Source organism: Triturus cristatus, chromosome 4_1 (assembly GCF_964204655.1).
Source record: "Triturus cristatus chromosome 4_1, aTriCri1.1, whole genome shotgun sequence".
Classification (NCBI taxonomy): Eukaryota; Metazoa; Chordata; class Amphibia; order Caudata; family Salamandridae; genus Triturus; species Triturus cristatus.
In genome coordinates, this window is record NC_140585.1 from 1,221,302,574 (window position 1) to 1,221,322,487 (window position 19,914).

Genomic DNA, 19,914 nt, shown 5'->3' on the forward strand with positions numbered 1-19,914 from the left:
TCACACTCTGAGAGTGCTCCGCACTCCTCCGTCATCCCCTCTCAGCCTTATGTGTCCCTACTACCAGAATTCCCCTTAAGCCCTCCTTTGTGAAGTGGTGATCACAGCAGCAGTGCACCCGAGCCCAGGGGGCACACCGACTTCCACCACGGAAGCCAGTAAAGCTGATCTGTGGCAGCGGCGGAGCCGTGGCAAGATGGCGCTGAAGTAGCCGAGTACGAAGATTGTCGATTGCAGACTAAGCAGGCCAGCTGTGCCTCGCTGGGGCTAGCAGACCCTTGCCAGACGAGCATTCTTAGCCGGAGACGTGATATACATAAAAACCTACCTGTGAAAGCAGAACCCAGTCAACTAGTCCTGCGGCCCAATAAGATAGCGGTCGGTGTGCAGAGAGTGACGGGCCCGTCCGTGGGTGCCGCACACCACTGGTGAGATACCGGATAGAGACTGCCAGACAGCCGTGCCTCTTGACGCCGCATTGGTGACCCTCCTGCTTCCCATGCCCTATGTGGAAGGAGGGCAGTAGACCCGCCCAAACTGCAACTAGCGAAGCGACATGCCGGCTACCCGCCCTGCAGTGAAGTGAGCCAGTGAAGTGAGCTGTGCTGAGTGAGTACTGCAGCTGCAGCTGATCCAGACCTCCGATGCAGCGGCTGCACTGATACGGACCCCCCGGTGCAGCCGCCTGATTTCAGCTGCGCCACCCAGCGACAGATCCCAACCCAAGAGGCGCTACAATTAAGGCTAGTCGCACCCTTTGCACCGATCCAGGGCCCATGAAAGGTGAGCAGAGGGAGGTCAGTGGTACCAGGGTGAAAAGACAGACCCCCTGCAGACTCGGCCTCAGCAAGACATGGCACACAACACTCACAGGGACTAAACTTGGAAAAGATGGGGCAACTTCGTGGTGGCAATATGACTTTTGGCCTCCCCCATGTACCCCCTGTTGATCCTGGACTGGCCTAAAGTGGTGGGAGCGCTATCTGATACAATTGTGAGCTGCTCCCGGCTTGGGGATATCTCTCTTACACCCCCACCCCTTCGGCAGGGGTGGCCGCTGAACCAGAGGACCACTGGGCCTTCCTACACCTATATGGACCCTGGGCTGAAGGAGTCTAATCTGAAAACCTACCAGGAAGGCATTACTCCCTGTGGATGGGCTGAAGATCCAGTTGTGAAGACCCCATGATCCATGCGGGTGGCCTGCCTTGCCTTCTGGGGCTTGTACTCCGGCGTCTGTGGCCTTGACGCAGCTGCCGGACCCCGAGCGAGGTGTGGGTGTCCCGGTCCCTGAGGTGGTGTCACTGGTGGTGCTATTGAGCGGCAGCTTCATTGTGACTCTGGGAGCCCTAGAGAACACACCAGTCCCGAGATCCTTTTGGCTAACCTTGGGAAGAGGGTGTCGCTCAAATTTACCGATCCCTGATAAACAACACCCTGTCAACCTTAGATTCTCTTAGAACTCAGTGGGAGACATACCTGGGTCCTCTAAAGGAGGAAGACTGGAGAGATGCCCTGATTGCCCCCCGTGTGCTCACCATCTCTGGCAGGCTTCGCCTAATCCAAATATACTATCTACACTGTGCTTACCTTACCCCGACCCGATTGCATCGGACGGGCTTCCTCCCTACCCCTAAATGTCCGCGATGTGGGGCAGACTGCGCTGATTTCTTTCATATGGTCTGGTCCTGCACCTCCATCATTAGATACTGGTCAATAATAATGACTGAGCTAAGTCCCCTTGCCCTTCTCCTAGGGGTGATGAAGGGTCTAGATGGCTTCCAAACCGATAAGCTGTTCCTAGGAGTGGTCACCATTGTGGCTAAACGAGACATTGCAGTGGCCTGGAAAGACCTGGCCTTCCCGTCCATTGCAAAATGGAGCAAAAGAGTGGACTGGTACGCCATGCAAGAGAAACCAGTGTACAAGGCAAGGGGTTGTCCTGTCAAATAAGAGCGTAAATAGAACAAATGGTTGGGTTTGCTGAAATAAAGATGTGCAGGCTGAAGGAGGGTAGCCTGAGTGTACGCCATGTGACCAAATCGACCTTGCCAATACTGGTATCATCTGTTATTGTTATAAAAGTTATTTAAGATGTATTATGCCAACGTATAACATTGTTGAGTCTAGTATGTTAAAACCAATAAAAGTGATTGTAAAAAAAAAAAGTTTGAATGTATATGGGCTCGGGCTGCAACGCACAATCACAAGCAACTTCCCATGTAGCATCTGTTGAAGGATGAAAGAGGGAAGGAGTGGGAGGGGAATCGGGGAAGGTATTGCTTCTGTTGCATTGTTGACATGTTGTATCTTGTTACACACACTTCAAACACCAATAAAATGTGTTATAAAAAAGTAGCCAAACTATCAGGCCACCATCATATTAATTTGTTGATCAAATCTGAGATGGTTGTCCCAGTCAGATACCTAGATTTTCCACCACCTGTTTTGGTGCAGGGACAGGACCAAGAGCTGCTGGCCACTATTGTGGTCCCTGTAGACATGACTGGTTTTCAGCTATGATGATGTCCATTTAATTTCAGGGAGTTTCATTACGCAACAGATTCTAGGCAGTGTTTGAGTTGGGAAGGACATTTGCATAAGTGTAGGGACATGGTAATGAGGATTTGAGTATCATCCCCGTAAGTAAGTATAAAGAAGTCAAAGGCTTTCACAATGCCCACCAGGGGACGGACATAAATATTAATGAGTGTAGGGCTCAATGAAGAGCCTTGAGGAACACCAAAGGCAAATTACCACGTGTGGGATTCATATAGTGTGGAGGTTTGGAGGGGACCTGGAAGGAATGGTCTGCCAAGAAAGAAGAGAACCATTACAAGGGCATGTCACTGATCCTAGACTCCTCAATTCTCCTGAGCAGCACTGGGTGGGACATGGCAGTGGGAGTGTCATACAAGGGGTTTCCCTTATAACAATATACATATCAACTATTTTCTTAACCCCTTCTGGGCTGTGGACATGATGGAGCCATCCATGGAACCATTGCTCAGGTACTGAGAATGGCTCTAGCACATCCATGAAACCCACCCCAACAGTCCCCCCAACACATGCCCCCACCTGGAATGGTAGCAGAAGTGCTGCTACTGCCGCCCGACCCCTCACCCGGAGATCTGATCACATCAGAATGCACACAGCACGCCAATGTCAACTAAAGGCACTGAAGACATGCTTGAAGCCATTTGCTTCCAGCTAGGTCGAGGAGAGAACGCCGCCAAGATAAATCCTCTGGTGCGGGTCCACTGCTGCAGGGGTCCCGAGGAGAGGGAGACATGGGGGAAAGGAAAGAGTTTCTCCTTTTCCCCGTGACTCTCTTGGTCACATTGCTGCTGCTCGATCCCACAGCAGTAATGCATGCCATTAGGCCACCAGGAATTTGTTATTGTTGCGGGCAGTGGCCCATTGGGCAAAGGTCTCTCCTGTTTTGGCCCTTATATTTCCTGTTTGTTTCCCACCACCCCTAGTACCACATTGGCCCCTCTGAAGGGGTGGACATCTACTAGACACCTGGTATTGTACTTCTTCATGACTGTAGGGGAGGGCATCTTGAGCAACAGTCACGCCCCTTTTTAGGTCATTACACTGCATGATTTTGGACATTTTTAGGCCAATCTGCCCCTCTGGCTGAGGGGGGTGGAAAGTCACTAAACACCAAGGAATGGGCTGGGTTTTTGCTGGTAGAGGAGTGGACCCTTAAAGACACTTCCTCTTGTGTTGTCTGCACCCCATGGAGGATGATTGGACGTTTTTTAGGCTGAACTGCCACCCAGGGTGGTGGAAACCCACTAGACACCAGGGATTTGTTTATATGTATGTAAGGGGGAAGGCCCTTGGGTGAGGGGCGTTTTCAAGTTCCATAAAGTTTTGTACCCCCAGAGCAAATCAGCGTCTTTTAATTGTGTCCCTGCTGACGAGAGGCAACTACCTCGAAACACGTGTCCAGGGATGGCTAACGCGACACTCATTTTCATTTTAAACTTTTGGCATAGGCGTACCCGCCGACGCTACTTCATGGACCACAATTCTTTGGGGCAACACGCTGGTAGGACTAGCAGAGTGTGGCCAATCGGATTTTTGTTTATATTCAGGCTCCCTTGAGCCGGTGGGGCTGACGAGCCCATGGCTACGCACCTGCGCACCTTGAGTGGTACTTTACCTGAGAATATTTTTTGGGCAGCCTACGCAGCAACCCTACACACATACCTACTCCCTGCTGACGAGAGGCAACTACCTCGAAACACGTGTCCAGGGATGGCTAACGCGACACTCATTTTCATTTTAAACTTTTGGCATAGGCGTACCCGCCGACGCTACTTCATGGACCACAATTCTTTGGGGCAACACGCTGGTAGGACTAGCAGAGTGCGGCCAATCGGATTTTTGCTTATATTCAGGCTCCCTTGAGCCGGTGGGGCTGACGAGCCCATGGCTACGCACCTGCGTGCCTTGAGTGGTACTTTACCTGAGAATATTTTTTTGGCAGCCTACGCAGCAACCCTACACACATACCTACTCCCTGCTGACGAGAGGCAACTACCTCGAAACACGTGTCCAGGGATGGCTAACGCGACACTCATTTTCATTTTAAACTTTTGGCATAGGCGTACCCGCCGACGCTACTTCATGGACCACAATTCTTTGGGGCAACATGCTGGTAGGACTAGCAGAGTGCGGCCAATCGGATTTTAGTTTATATTCAGGCTCCCTTGAGCCGGTGGGGCTGACGAGCCCATGGCTACGCACCTGCGCGCCTTGAGTGGTACTTTACCTGAGAATATTTTTTTGGCAGCCTACGCAGCAACCCTACACACATACCTACTCCCTGCTGACGAGAGGCAACTACCTCGAAACACGTGTCCAGGGATGGCTAACGCGACACTCATTTTCATTTTAAACTTTTGGCATAGGCGTACCCGCCGACGCTACTTCATGGACCACAATTCTTTGGGGCAACACGCTGGTAGGACTAGCAGAGTGCAGCCAATCAGATTTTTGTTTATATTCAGGCTCCCTTGAGCCTGTGTGGCTGATGAGCCCATGGCTACGCACCTGCGCGCCTTGAGTGGTACTTTACCTGAGAATATTTTTTTGGCAGCCTACGCAGCAACCCTACACACATACCTACTCCCTGCTGACGAGAGGCAACTACCTCGAAACACGTGTCCAGGGATGGCTAACGCGACACTCATTTTCATTTTAAACTTTTGCCATAGGCGTACCCGCCGACGCTACTTCATGGACCACAATTCTTTGGGGCAACACGCTGGTAGGACTAGCAGAGTGCGGCCAATCGGATTTTTGTTTATATTCAGGCTCCCTTGAGCCGGTGGGGCTGACGAGCCCATGGCTACGCACCTGCGCGCCTTGAGTGGTACTTTACCTGAGAATATTTTTTTGGCAGCCTACGCAGCAACCCTACACACATACCTACTCCCTGCTGACGAGAGGCAACTACCTCGAAACACGTGTCCAGGGATGGCTAACGCGACACTCATTTTCATTTTAAACTTTTGGCATAGGCGTACCCGCCGACGCTACTTCATGGACCACAATTCTTTGGGGCAACATGCTGGTAGGACTAGCAGAGTGCGGCCAATCGGATTTTAGTTTATATTCAGGCTCCCTTGAGCCGGTGGGGCTGACGAGCCCATGGCTACGCACCTGCGCGCCTTGAGTGGTACTTTACCTGAGAATATTTTTTTGGCAGCCTACGCAGCAACCCTACACACATACCTACTCCCTGCTGACGAGAGGCAACTACCTCGAAACACGTGTCCAGGGATGGCTAACGCGACACTCATTTTCATTTTAAACTTTTGGCATAGGCGTACCCGCCGACGCTACTTCATGGACCACAATTCTTTGGGGCAACACGCTGGTAGGACTAGCAGAGTGCAGCCAATCGGATTTTTGTTTATATTCAGGCTCCCTTGAGCCGGTGGGGCTGATGAGCCCATGGCTACGCACCTGCGCGCCTTGAGTGGTACTTTACCTGAGAATATTTTTTTGGCAGCCTACGCAGCAACCCTACACACATACCTACTCCCTGCTGACGAGAGGCAACTACCTCGAAACACGTGTCCAGGGATGGCTAACGCGACACTCATTTTCATTTTAAACTTTTGCCATAGGCGTACCCGCCGACGCTACTTCATGGACCACAATTCTTTGGGGCAACACGCTGGTAGGACTAGCAGAGTGCGGCCAATCGGATTTTTGTTTATATTCAGGCTCCCTTGAGCCGGTGGGGCTGACGAGCCCATGGCTACGCACCTGCGCGCCTTGAGTGGTACTTTACCTGAGAATATTTTTTTGGCAGCCTACGCAGCAACCCTACACACATACCTACTCCCTGCTGACGAGAGGCAACTACCTCGAAACACGTGTCCAGGGATGGCTAACGCGACACTCATTTTCATTTTAAACTTTTGGCATAGGCTTACCCGCCGACGCTACTTCATGGACCACAATTCTTTGGGGCAACACGCTGGTAGGACTAGCAGAGTGCGGCCAATCGTATTTTTGTCTTTTAATTGTGATCAGGCCCTAGCCGGCAGACTTCATTTAGTTTTACATTGGTAACTATTTTATTTCTTATAATTTTTATTTGTGAATTTATATGTTTTCCTTTTTATTGTGGTGCAAATTGTTTGATTTTCTTGGTTGTATATCCTGCTTGCAGTTTCGGCATTGGTAGATCTGCAGTTTGTGCAGTTGCATGTGTTAGGGAAGGAAACTTTTTTTGTAATACTTACCTCAAATGTGTGTCATTTCCCTACTTGAATGTTTTTTTTCACTATTGTAATAATTTTTGCATATTTGGTTTCTGTTTCATTGTCTTTCAAAATTACCTATGGATTAGTTCAAGATCTACAATGTGTTCTGTATGTGTGTTTTTTCCTTTCTAGTGGGATATCTTTGGGGCTTGCTGTATCTGTGCAGAGTAGGCTCAGTTGATCCTCATTCTAGCTATATGTGTTAAGTGAGAGGTACCTAGTCATGTTTTTGGTGTATAAAATTAATTGTGTGGTTTGTATTGATAGTTTGTTTCCAGATCATTATTTATCAATAGTTATATTTACTGTATGATACAGCCAAAAGCTTGTTGAGTTCTAATTGAACACAGTGTTGTTTATTATTATCTTGTTTTTTGTGATAGTTTCATTATAAATCATTATCGCTGCCCGCAGGCTGACCGCTCAGTAGGTTGTTGGTTTGCGTAATAAATCTGCATCTGAACATTGCTCTGTGACTCACTCTGCATCCGAGGCAGAGGATAATGTGCAGGATTCTGGCATTGAATATTCTCTCCGAGAGGAATCATCTGATTATGAACCTACAATTGGCACTGATGAGGTGCCTCTTTTTGAGGAGCACAGCGATATGCCGATAGTGCAGCATGAGCAAGCTAGATTGCTGCCAGCGAATGGAAGTGCTGAGCCCTGTGTTGCCTCTAAAATTATGCAGCCTGTTTTGCCTGTCTTTAATGGTGTTGAAGGGTGTAGAGTTAATGCAAATAACGTTTTGCCAATCAATTTCTTCCAACTGTTTATTGATGATGTGTTTTGGCCTCCCATTGACATTGGTTTAAACCATTCCAGTCATGAGCAAGGCTCAGCCATACAAATGTGTCACCGTCTTTATCAGGAGAAGGGGAACGCTGGTTGGTACTGATTTTGTGGATCCCTGCTGATTACGGAACTTTATGTCACAGTAATGCACGGGAAATTGGTGATTTTAGACAATATTTGAGGTTTGTAGAGCATTGTTAGTAAGAAAAGATTCAGGGATCCACGCAAGTCCCTCCACTGTGGACTTATCCAGCTGTCCAGTTCTCAGAAATGTCTAGGTTTGGTAGGTTTCTCCGGGACTAATTACCTCAGCTACCCATATTGTTGATATCACCAGACTGCATTTTGTGCCTTTCCTGTCATAGGTGCTATGTCCATGCACACAAGTAGATTATCATTTGTATATGGGAAATGTGGGGGAACGTTGGGTGGTTGGAAATGTGTGGCTCCCCACAGAGTCTAGAACTTTCTCTCACAGAAATGTGAGTATAAATGTGTGTTTTAGCTAATGTTTGAGGTTTACAAGGGCTTGTGGGCCTGAACATGTTGCAGGATCCACACAAGGAACACCTCCCTGGACTCCCCCGGGTGTCTAGTTTTCACAAATATCTATGTTTGGTATGTTCTTCTAGGTTGCTGCCGAGCCCGTGACCAAATATTGTGGGTGCCCTCATTGCCAAATCAGGTCTTTTTTGATTTCTCCACATTGCATATTGGCTGCTCTCCTGTTGCCGGCACTAAGCCAACCCACACATGTGAGGTACCATTTTATCGGAAATCTTGGAGGAACGGTGAGGTGGTATTAAATTTGTGGCTCCCCACAGATTCCAGATGTTTTCCTCACATGAATGTGAAGAAAATTAATTTTTTAGCCAAAGTTTGAGGTTTACATAGGTTACTGGGTAAAAAAACCCTGATGAGTGCCTTGCAAGTGGCACCATTCTGTGTGTCTAATGACCAAAAGTGTGCAGGTTGGGTAAGTTTCCTGAGGTGCCGGCTGAGCTAGGGCACAAAATCCACAGCTACCCACATTGCAAAAAAAAGGGTTGGTTTTCAGTGGGAAAATGTTGTGTGTCCATACTGCGTTTTGTGCCCTTTTTTGTCGCAGGCACTAGGCCTACTCACAGTAAGGTATCATTCTTTTTGAAAAACTTGGGGAAACACTGGTTGGTGTGACATTTGTGTCTCCCCACAGACTCCAGAAGTTTTCCTCACAGAAATGTAGGGAAAATGTGTGTATTCAGCCAAACTTTGAGGCTTGCAAGGGATTCTGGGTACGACAACCTGGTGACAGCCACATAGGTCATGCCACCCTGGACTCCGCCAGATGCCTAGTTTTAATGAATTTGAAGGTAGGGTCCAAATTCTACAGATATCCACATTGCAAAAAAAGAGTTTGTTTTCAGTGGGAAAATGTGATGTGTCCATGTTGTGTTTTGTATGACAGTGGCCAAGGTCCAATGGGCAACTTGGACTAAAGTGTGCACACCTATATTGACTATTAGTCACAAATACTTCATTTCAAACAATGTGTTTACCTTTTATACTGTCGTATTTTATTTTTATTTTTCTCTTATTCTTATATTTAATTTGTTGAATATTCAAAAGATATTCAGAAAATAACATTCCAAATTTACATATCCATAACTCAAGGTATCATATAAAGCACAGTTAACAACATAAATTAACATGTATTATGCAACGTAAGCATTCAATTTTGACGCCCAATGCATTTCGAGACTTCTGTCCCTTTGTCAGGGGCAAACCTGTTGAAAACAAACATAAATCAAATTATGCACAAAAGTGGTTCAAGACGTTTCATCAAGTACAACAACTTATCGAAATGCAGTGTTTACAGCAAACCAACATATCTGAGTGAACACACAACTTCAATGACTTTTTTCACACATGCCACCACTAATCAGTGATTGCTCATTAGTGTAAAAATATTCAGTGCTACTGCCAACACTATAACCAAGGGGTTGCATATGCAAGAAACCTCTACTCACAATCAGTAGTCTTCCTCCGCGATTGGCCACCATGCACCAAAACCTGTATTGATCCAGAAATCACAAATCTTAGAAGCCTCATTACTAACATTGTGTCAATCTATAAAAAACGCCGGAAGAGTCTGAATATCTGTTCACAATTTACCGGATGCCTGGAACAAACACAAATTTTTGAGTCGCGAGTTATCACGAAATTACGCCTGTAAGAATGATACCGGATTTAGATCGAGTTCACAAGTTAGGGCAAGCTAAATCGGCTGTGAGTGCTATAATCATAGGTAAGGTAGAGAACATTTTGGTTGTAACAAGAATGGAAACCTACATTCAGGTTAACTTTGAGTAGTTGGTTCATACCTTTCCAATATGGCACCTATTTTCGAGATGCGAGTCATCGCGAGATTACTCCAGTATGAATGATACCAGATTTTGATGGATTTCACAAGCTAGGACGCAAAAAGTCAGCCGTGTGTGCTGTAGCGGAGGTAAACTTGAGAATAGTTTGGTGGTAACAAGGATAGAAACCTTCAGTCAGGTTCGCTAGCAATACGTTGACGGTATGTTTTTTCCCCTCCAACAAAGACAGTGGAGTGGTTTTTCCAGGCATCCGGTAAATTGTGAACAGGTATGCGGACTCTTCCAGCGTTTTTTATAGAATGACAGGATGTTAGTAATGAGGCTTCTAAGGTCCTGCAGGTTTGGCGCATGGTGGCCAGTCTTTGAGGGAGACTATTGATTGTGAGTAGAGGTTTCTTGCATATCCAACCCCTTGGGTATAGTGTTGGCACCAGCACTGAATATTGGTACACTAATGGGCAATCACTAAAAAATGGTGGCATGTGTGAAAAAAGTCATTGAAGTTGTGTGTTCACTCAGATATGTTGGTTTGATGTAAACACTGCATCTCGATGAAACGTCTTGAACCACTTTTGTGCATAAGTTGATTTATGTTTGTTTTCAACAGATTTTCCCCTGACGAAGGGATAGAAGTCCCGAAATGCATTGGGCGCCGAAATCGAATGCTCACATTTCATAATACATGTTAATTAATGTTGGCAACCTTGCTTTATTTGATACTTTGAATTATGGAAATGTAAATTTTGGAATGTTATTTTCTGAATATCCAACAAATTACCTATAAGAATAGGAGAAAAATAAATACGACAGTATAAAAGGTAAACACATTGTTGTAAATGAAGTAATTTGCGACTAATAGTTAATATAGCTGTGCACACTTTAGTCCAAATTGCCCATTGGAACTTGGCCACTGTCATACATTTCTCTCATGCTAGGCAGGCAATTAGAAAGCATGGCACACTGATCGCCTCAAAATTGTGTATTTATATTACTCTACTAAACAGGAGTGCGCAATCTAGACGAATTCTCATGTTGTGTTTTGGGCATTTTCCTGTGGCGGGCACAAGACCTAACCACACAAGTGAGGTACCATGTTTATCTGGAATCTTCTGAGAACACTGGGTGGTAGGACATTTATGGATACTCACAGATTCCAGAACTTTCCCTCACAAAAATGAGAGGAAAATGGGTTCTGTTAGCCACATATTTACATTTGAAGGGGCTTTTAGGTAGAAAAACCTCATTAGAACAACACAAGTCACACAACCCTGGACACCCAAGAGTGTCTAGTTTTCAGAAATGTCTGGGTATGGATGGTTTTCCAGGGTGGCAGCTGAACTAGGGCTCAAAATCTGCACCTACCCACATAGTAAAAAAAACATTGATTCTGCTGGGTTAACTATGATGTCACGTATTGGGTATATTGTGTCAAAACCACTAGGCATAGCCACAGAACTGGGGTACCATTTTTATCAAGAGACATATGGAAATACGAAATAGTAGACCATTTGCCATTAACAATTGGATTTCCCTGCTTTTGTGCCTTCCATATGTAAGCCAGAGTGTAGGAAAGAAGAGATTTTGGAAAATGCCCACTGAATCCCATGCTGGAATGGGTACCCGCAAATTCAGTGAAGTACAAATAACCACTGCTCCTAAGCTCAGTATCTGGTGTACATTTCAGAAATATATAGGTTTCCTTCATACTCATTTTTCCCGCTTTATATTTTACCATCTGAATTGCTGTATAGTCGGTACACAATGAAAAACCATTGTAAGGTGCAGCTCGGTAGTTGACTCTGGGTACCTCAGGTTCTTGGAAAGCCTACAAAGCCTGTATATCCAAGTGGCCAGAAGGGTCTAGTGGGCGTAACCGTATTTTGCTTTTGTAAATCTGACATTGTTACAAGAAGTTACAGATGAAAACTTTGCCACAAATGAACTCTTATTAAAAAAAAATTCAACAGTAGTTTCTTTTTGAAAGCCATTAGGGTTCTACACAAATGACCCCTATCTGTGTTCAGAATACTTTTCAGAAATGTATGGCTTTCTGGCATCGTCCATACGGTTCACCCCTGTTTCCTCCACAAACTAGAAGTAAAAATTGCCTACCTCTTATAGAGTTTTTTGACTCAACACCGCTTGTTCCTCAAAGCTGGAAAGATGGTGATTTTAGCACAGCATACCTTTCATTGATACAATTTTTAGGGACAAAAGGAGATACTTTCTTGCCAGCACTTTTTCCCATTACCTCCCCAAAAAATCACATTGTTGCTATATTTTGGCTATTTACTTGGTCACCTCAAAGGGAACCCACAAATCGTGGGTACCCTTTGATTCCACATGATGTTGGGAAAAAAAGGACGTTAATATGGCATAGATACCTTATGTGGAAAAAGATTACGTAGCCTAAGCACGAACTACCCCAAATATTCAAAAAGGGCTTAACATTCTAAAAGTGAAAAATACTAGCAGGGAAAGGATTAAAGAAACAATAGATAAAGAAGAGAAACATCATGTTTATCTCATGGCACAGGGCCTCCAAATGATAGTGCTGTTCCTTGATTTGGGGCCATGTTAGTCACATTGATGTGAATTCTATTGTATGACTATTCTGAAATTAAGTCAAACACCCAAGGATCTGATATTATGTTTTGCTAGACTGTTAGATATGCCTGTAAATACTGGTATGAATGGTGAGGGGGATGGGCCAGTCAGAAAGCCATGTGGGTCTGTTTTTTTCCGGGCCCTTGTTGGATGTTGGGTCTATTTGTTTCCATTGCTGTCTTCTTTCTGTGTGGTGCCTGCCGTAATGTATGGTATTTTGGCTATGTGAATAATAGCCATATATCGCGACGAAATGTAGAGGAAATGCAAAGGTTGAAAAGTATTTGGCCATATTGCTGCTGTCTGTACTAGGAGAAACATTGTCTTCTCTGTAGGACTCCGAGAGATTCTGTGATATCAGTGTCAGTGTTGATAGCTTGAAGGGCCTCATTTACATGTCTGCCAAACATATGTTGACAAATAAGGGACAGGTCAATTACCTTTAACTAAACTTCTGTCCAGAAAGCTGTGCTACGGTGACAGCCAAACATTTTCAAAACAGCAACGTTACCATTTTTCTGAAGCCGGTGTTTGCCTCTGTGTGGCTTCACTCTCGTAGTATAGCCTTTGCCTGTTCTCACTAGGATGTTTTTAAGGAACAGGGTTATATCATTTCATAGCGGTCTCGTCATAACGCCATATGATGAGACTCGCATTGGCTGTCACTGAAATATGCCAACTCTCTTCCCAATTGTTTCCAGTGTCTTTCCCTCTCTGTCTGTAGTGATCACACAAGGTGTTGCTAGATTGCATAATCGTCTCCGTGCCACAGCAGATATCAGCAGTTTGTTTTGGCCTGGGTCAACAGGCACGTTGGGGCTGTCTCAGCCACCTTATATTTATTCTCCAGCCTCACAATCAATGTGGATCCAGTTGAGGGATTTCACATACAGGAAAGGCCCTCTTCCCATATATAAACCAGACCTGGAATTGTCTTGATTGGCCTTTTGTTTTGTCCATAACGTCAAACAAAAAGGAATTATTTTTGCCAATGGTCACTGGTGAGTTAAATGTCTGAGCTGCCCTATACACCAGCTTGTGGAAGCTGTATATGTCATATGGTGGATAATCTCTTGAAACTTGTTCCAGGCTTGGTTGCTCTGCAGGAACACAATTCTCCTATCCAGGGTCTTTAATAGCCTTAGAGAAGCATCAGTGTCATGATCCAAGTGTTTGTCACCTTCGTCCTCAACACCCGTGTCTGATTGTGTGTTATGGCCAGTAACTCTAATAGGAATTTGATGATGGGCCACAAGCTCTTCCTGTGATAGTATTCTCAGGAGGTGTAAGTCTTGAGACTGAAAGGCTGGCATTGGACATGGACTTAAATATAATGGTGGTGTTGAGGTGGAGCTTGAGGTTACCCTGGAGGCAGTCGGCTACAGATGTTCTCCAACATCTTCTTCATCAAGTGCAGAACTCTCTGTGAACCAGCACCATTTGTGAACCACATGTTTGAGTGATTTCCAGTTCTTGTTGTTGACCTAAGTAGATTACAGGAATATCTCTCTTCTTTCTCATCATCTGAATTTTTTGTCATTAATTGAATGTCTAGTTTTGGGGACCTTTAGCCAGTGAAGCTGACTCCAGCAACATGTTGTCACCTGAATAAATCTGCCCCCTGTTTGATTCTAGGTCACAAAATCCATACCTGTGTGAGGATTCTTAAGAAAGGTCATCCAGGAGTTGGGCTGGTGGCCCTGGAATGATTTTTATCAATAGAGGTAGCACAGAGGTAGTTGTGTCAGTGGTGGAGCCATTTCTATTGTATTAATTAAGATAGCTGAGACTGAAGTTGTGACTGTAAAGTAGTCGGGCAGTTGGTGCTATGACAATAATTGCCCCAGAAGTAGAAATACACTTTAGATGCTGGCATGGATGTTGCTGATACCTTTGTCAACAGAGGTGGTTTAACCTCTGATGGGTATTTGAGCATCACCGATGGTGACATCTTAGCTGTTGACTGAGTCTTCATTGACTGATGCAATTTTGATTCCATCAATGATGGAGTTGTCTTCGATGGAAAAGACTTTGAGGAAGGTTACTTTATTGATGACCGGACCTATCTTCCCCACAGCGTTGCAGACCTATTCATTGATGATGGCTTTGTTGACAGTGTGACCATTGTTCCTGACATCATTGATGATGTACCTGTCGACAGTATCTTTGGCGATGGTTTTACAGATGACGGAATGTATCCTAAACTCATTGTCATTTTTAGGTCTTGCGCCTAGCGTTGCATTGCGCAACAGTGCTCGCGCAGCGAGAGTCCTTTTGTCCGGTGTTCAGAAATGGACCCTGGAATCGTACACGCTCGTGCATATGTTTTTTGTTTTGTCTTCTATTATTGGGCTTTTAGTGGCTGTATTTTTTAGACAGGGCATGCAATAGGCCAAAGGCGGGCGCATCACTCCGCCCACGGCCTATTGGTGTCTGTTACGTGCACTAAAGCCTATCTGGTTTCAAATATCGTGCCCAGACACGGGCGCGATAATTGAAAGCATATGGCTGTCTGTGGCGCGCGCACCTTTGGCGGCTGTCTCTGCTTCCAAAAGCGATTGCTTTCGGTTTCGCGATGGCTTTGCTTTCAGTTTTGCGATCACTTTACTTGTGGCTTTGCGGCTGCAATACAGTTTGTTGATTAATTGGGAGGAATACATGGCTAATCTTTACGCGGTTACAAGGTAAAATAAATTAAGGCGGTCACAAGGCAAAGTGAATGAAAATGCGCGGCAAATATTTATTTTGTTACAAGGTAAAATAAATGAAGGCGGTTACAAGCTAAAAAAAATGAAAAATGCGCTGCAGATATTTACGCGGTTACAAGGTAAACAATGCGTGCCTAATAATAGCACTATACTTCTCTTTTTCTAATGTCGCGTCAGGCTTACTGAAATAATTGACTGTATCTGCTTAGCTACAAAACAAGGACTCGTTGGGGCCAAGTCATACTTTCTGACTGGACTGAAAACGTGTGATTTTGGATAGAGTTCTTTCTCTTTCCGTTACCCGATTCCCTTAATCTAAAATGGCGCTTGCTTACAAATAGAGTTATAGACATATAGACAGAAATACACAGAGCTAGACCTAGGTACAGGAAAACAGACGTACACACATATAGAAAAGGAGATTAACAAGCAAAGAGATATACAGAAACAGAGGCACATACACAAAGCTAGAAACTGAAACAGATAGACAAAGAGGAACAGAGGCAGAGATAAAGACAGAAACTTATAAACACTAAAAGGCACATATAGAGTTTGATACATACACGCAAATACAGTGTACACATAGGTAGACACATATAGCGGAGCATGACCAGCACAGAGGAGCATATACAAAGACAGAGACACACTGATAGACTGAGAGAGAGATAGAAACGCACAAACTAAGGGAAAGATGAATACACTATGAGAGAAGAAACAGACAGTAAAACAAATACATCTTGTGGCTTTGCTTTCAGTTTTGCGATCACATTACTTGTGGCTTTGCGGCTGCAATACAGTTTGTTGCTTAATTGTGAGGAATGCGTGGCTAATCTTTACGCGGTTTCAAGGTAAAATAGCGGTTACAAGGCAAAGTAAATGAAAATGCGTGGCAAATATTTACTTCATTACAAGGTCAAATAAATGAAGGCAGTTACAAGGTAAAAAAATGAAAATGCGTGGCAAATATTTACGCGGTTACAAGGTAAACAATGCGTGCCTAATAATAGCACTATACTTCTCTTTTTCTAATGTCACGTCAGGCTTACTGAAATAATTGACTTATCTGCTTAGCTACAAAACAAAGACTCGTTGAGGCTAAGTCATACTTTCTGACTGGACTGAAAACGTGTGATTTTGGATAGAGTTCTTTCTCTTTCCGTTACCCGATTCCCTTAAGTTGTGTGTGGTTGTGTGTGTGTGTGGTTGTGTGGGTGGCTGTGTGTGTGTGGTTGTGTGTGTGGTTGTGGTTGTGTGTGTGTGCTTGTGGTTGTGTGTGTGGTAGTGCATGTGGTTGTGTGTGAGTGTGCTTGGGTGGTTGGGTGTGGTTGTGTGTGTGGTTGTGTGTGTGGTTGTGTGTGTGTTGTGTGTGTGTTGTGTGTGTGGTTGTCTGTGGTTCTGTGTGTGGGTGTGTGTGGTTGTGTGTGTGTGTGTGTGGTTGTGTGTGTGTGTGTGGTTGTGTGTGGTTGTGTGTGTGTGTGGTTGTTTGTGTGGTTGTATGTGGGGTTGTATGTGTGGTCATGTGTGTGGTCGTGTGTGTGGTTGTGTGTGTGGTTGGGTGTGGTTGTGTATGTGGTTGTTGGTGTGGTTGTGTGTGTGTTGTGTTTATGGTTGTGTGTGTGGTGGTTGTGTGTGTGTGATTGTGTGTGTGTTTGTGTGTTTGTGTGTGTGTGGGTGTGTGTGTGGTTGTGTGTGTGTGTGGTTGTGTGTGTGGTTGTGTGTGTGGTTGTGTGTGGTTGTGTGTGGTTGTGGTTGTGTGTGGTTGTGTGTGTGGTTGTGTGAGTCTGGTTGTGTGTGTCTGGTTGGGTGTGTGTTGTGTTTATGGTTGTGTGTGTGTGTGATTGTGTGTGTCTGGTTGTGTGTGTGGTTGTGTGTGTGTGGTTGTGTGTGTGTGGTTGTGTGTGTGGTTGTGTGTGTGGTTGTGTGGTTGGGTGTGGTTGTGTGATTACACATCACATAATTACACTGTATTCAATACAACATAAATACACTCCACATACCACTCAGTACTACATAATTGCACGTCACATAATTACTCTCTACTTAATGCAAGATAAATACACTCCACACAATACCACTCTGTGCCACATAATAACACAACACATAATTACACTGTACTCAGTTTGTGCTATATAAAAAAAACACACAAAAAAAAAACCTATTGCAATTCAATAGGTCCCACATTACTGAATCTTTGAGCTGCTATTGGTGTTGCAATATTATTAGCAATGCCAACAGCTCAAACTTTAATAATGCGAGTCCTATTGCATTGAAAATGCTTGTTCTTTTATAGCTGGTGAGATTCCTCAGGTTGTAGAGGTGACCTCACCATGACCAGCAGTCTGTCCCTTCAAGGCAGGGACAGGGGTCCGTTGGGAGTGACACAGGGCTCTAAAGTAGCCCCACTGGTTGATTCCATTTTTGCAGGACTCTCTAGATTGCACTTTCTTATAGCCAGATTTATGCAGGCACAAAAATACATTTTGTGTGAGGGTCATTATTGTAAACCTTCCTGGCCCCACAGACTGCACAGGGCTTGAATAGAGTCATTGTTTGAAAGAATTTTGCCATGGTTTCAGTCAGAAAATATATGAAAAGAAACAAGGAAAAAAGTACTGCCTGAGGACCGAGTGAAGATTTCCTTGTGAGTACTGGCTAAAAGTTCAGACCATACCAAGTGCTAGAAAATCTGGAAGTTGGAGCCTTTGAGGAAAGTTGGAATGTGGGTCATATAATGACGTGCATTGGCTAACTTTGGTTTGTGAATGTTTATCCATTTTCTTTTCAGTTTCAATTTGAATATCGAAATAGTACAACTTTAATAATGACTACTGAAGTTTCCCATCCTGATGCCGGGGAGTAATTCAACCATGTTAATCTTTGAAAGATGCAATGCTACCAAACTTGAAATATTGGAAAGGTTACAGTGACACAAAAGGAGAGAAACTGCTTTAGTGAAGAAAAGGGAAACAACTATCTTCAGAGAAAAGACATCTCAGATGGAAGATACTTCTAGAAAGCTTAAAAATATTTGTAAAAGTGAACAATGGCCTGATAGCAGAAACCCTTCCTCTAATTCCGGTAAAAACAAGGGTGGTGTTTAATGTCAGTGAAGTGCATTGTTGACTACAGGTGATCCTGACTGCTTTAACACAGCAATATTCAAATGCATGGTGCAGATTTACGTGTCTTTCTCTTAAAATGTGTTTTAATTTTAAATAGAGCTTGTTGAGCATGTTTTCTGTCAACCTGTTGGGCTGTCAGGCCTCCATCTCAGCAGGATCATTATCTTCACAGGGTGTACTACCCAAGATATTCGATCAAACGTAGAACTGCACAATACCAACTTCAGAAAAAGGCAATGAGATACAGAGGTAATAGTCAACTGATACACATGAGTAATAAGTTCATCTACCTGGCTGTGATTATCAAAACGAAAACATGGTCAGAAATTTTGAAAATCTCCAACTCAGCTTAAAAAGTCAAAATAAGTCTCGAGCACTGGCACATTGCAAACGTACACCATTGAGGTGCCCAATTCTCTAAATAATCTAAAAGTTATTGGTTTCATAAGAAAAACTCCTCGGGGCAATGCCTCTTTATGCCCTTAATGTCTACAACTTTCTTGCTATGGAATAGGTCAAACAAAGTTTTGTATTTTACAACAGGCTGTACTCGCAGCAATAGCATAGGGTAGTCTAGCGTGTTTTAAATTGCAAAAAAGTGGACATGGTATGATGATGACATAGTTTTAGAGGGTAAAATCTACGATAGTCCTTCTAAGGCCACTATTCAAGCTATATTAAAAACTTTTGTGCATCACGTAGTTTTCTCTTTAGAAACATAGATCTAGTTTCCATTAGTAAATGGAAACTTTATAAAGAGCTAGATGGCTAGAGGCTACTCTTCGGTATCTCAAGGAAATTAACCACAATGTGTTTGTGCTATATAGACATGTAAAGCCATCACACCACTCATGGCTTCCCTTTTTATGAGGATAGGTTCCTGAATGTAAATAACATCTGGGGCCCCTTTATGTCACAGTCTCCTATAGTCAGTAAATAAATTGTAATAATGGCATTGAAAACGATTGCATTTTGGCACCTCCTATGTACTCTTAAACTTTGTTTTGCCAACCTTACCTTTAACGATCTGCATCGCACATGCATGGTACACCTGTTCTTGGGTGGTGTTAGGAGGGAAGACTCTGTCAAAGACGTAGGGTTTGCCCTGCATCAAGAAGAGAGAGAAAGGAACACTGTGAAATGTTTGTTAATGCTGATTTGAGAGAATGGTTCACACTAACAACGATCCACTTACCACATCAGCAAACCGTGTTTATAAATAAATGAGCACACACTAACAAAACTCCAACAAATTCATTATCTATTTTAAGGTTCATTTGACAAATACCACGGAGCGGATTTTCTGTACACTGCATGTGCCATGTAAACCGCAGTGCTTAGCATTACCAGAGGAGAGAGCGGCTTGGTTTGAAGGTTTAGGATCTCCTATGGAAATGACATTTGACTATGTGGGCGTGAGTATTAAAAACAAATGTTTTGTCTCATTCCCATCCACTTTTGTTTCTCTGGAAGCTAATTTGGTGTTGTCGGCTGAACAGCCGATACAACCAAAGCCATCCAGCAC

At 44.2% G+C, this 19,914-nt stretch overlaps 1 protein-coding gene across 1 annotated transcript in view; it reads right to left on the minus strand.

The window, feature by feature from the left end:
* Positions 1 to 19,914, minus strand: part of KIF5A (kinesin family member 5A) — an 800,696-nt gene that overhangs the window by 507,576 nt on the left and 273,206 nt on the right. Inside the window, exon 2 of the mRNA XM_085654600.1 lies at positions 19,407 to 19,494. Coding sequence (XP_085510726.1) covers positions 19,407 to 19,494 — 88 coding nt within the window. The remainder of the gene's footprint in view (positions 1 to 19,406; positions 19,495 to 19,914) is intronic.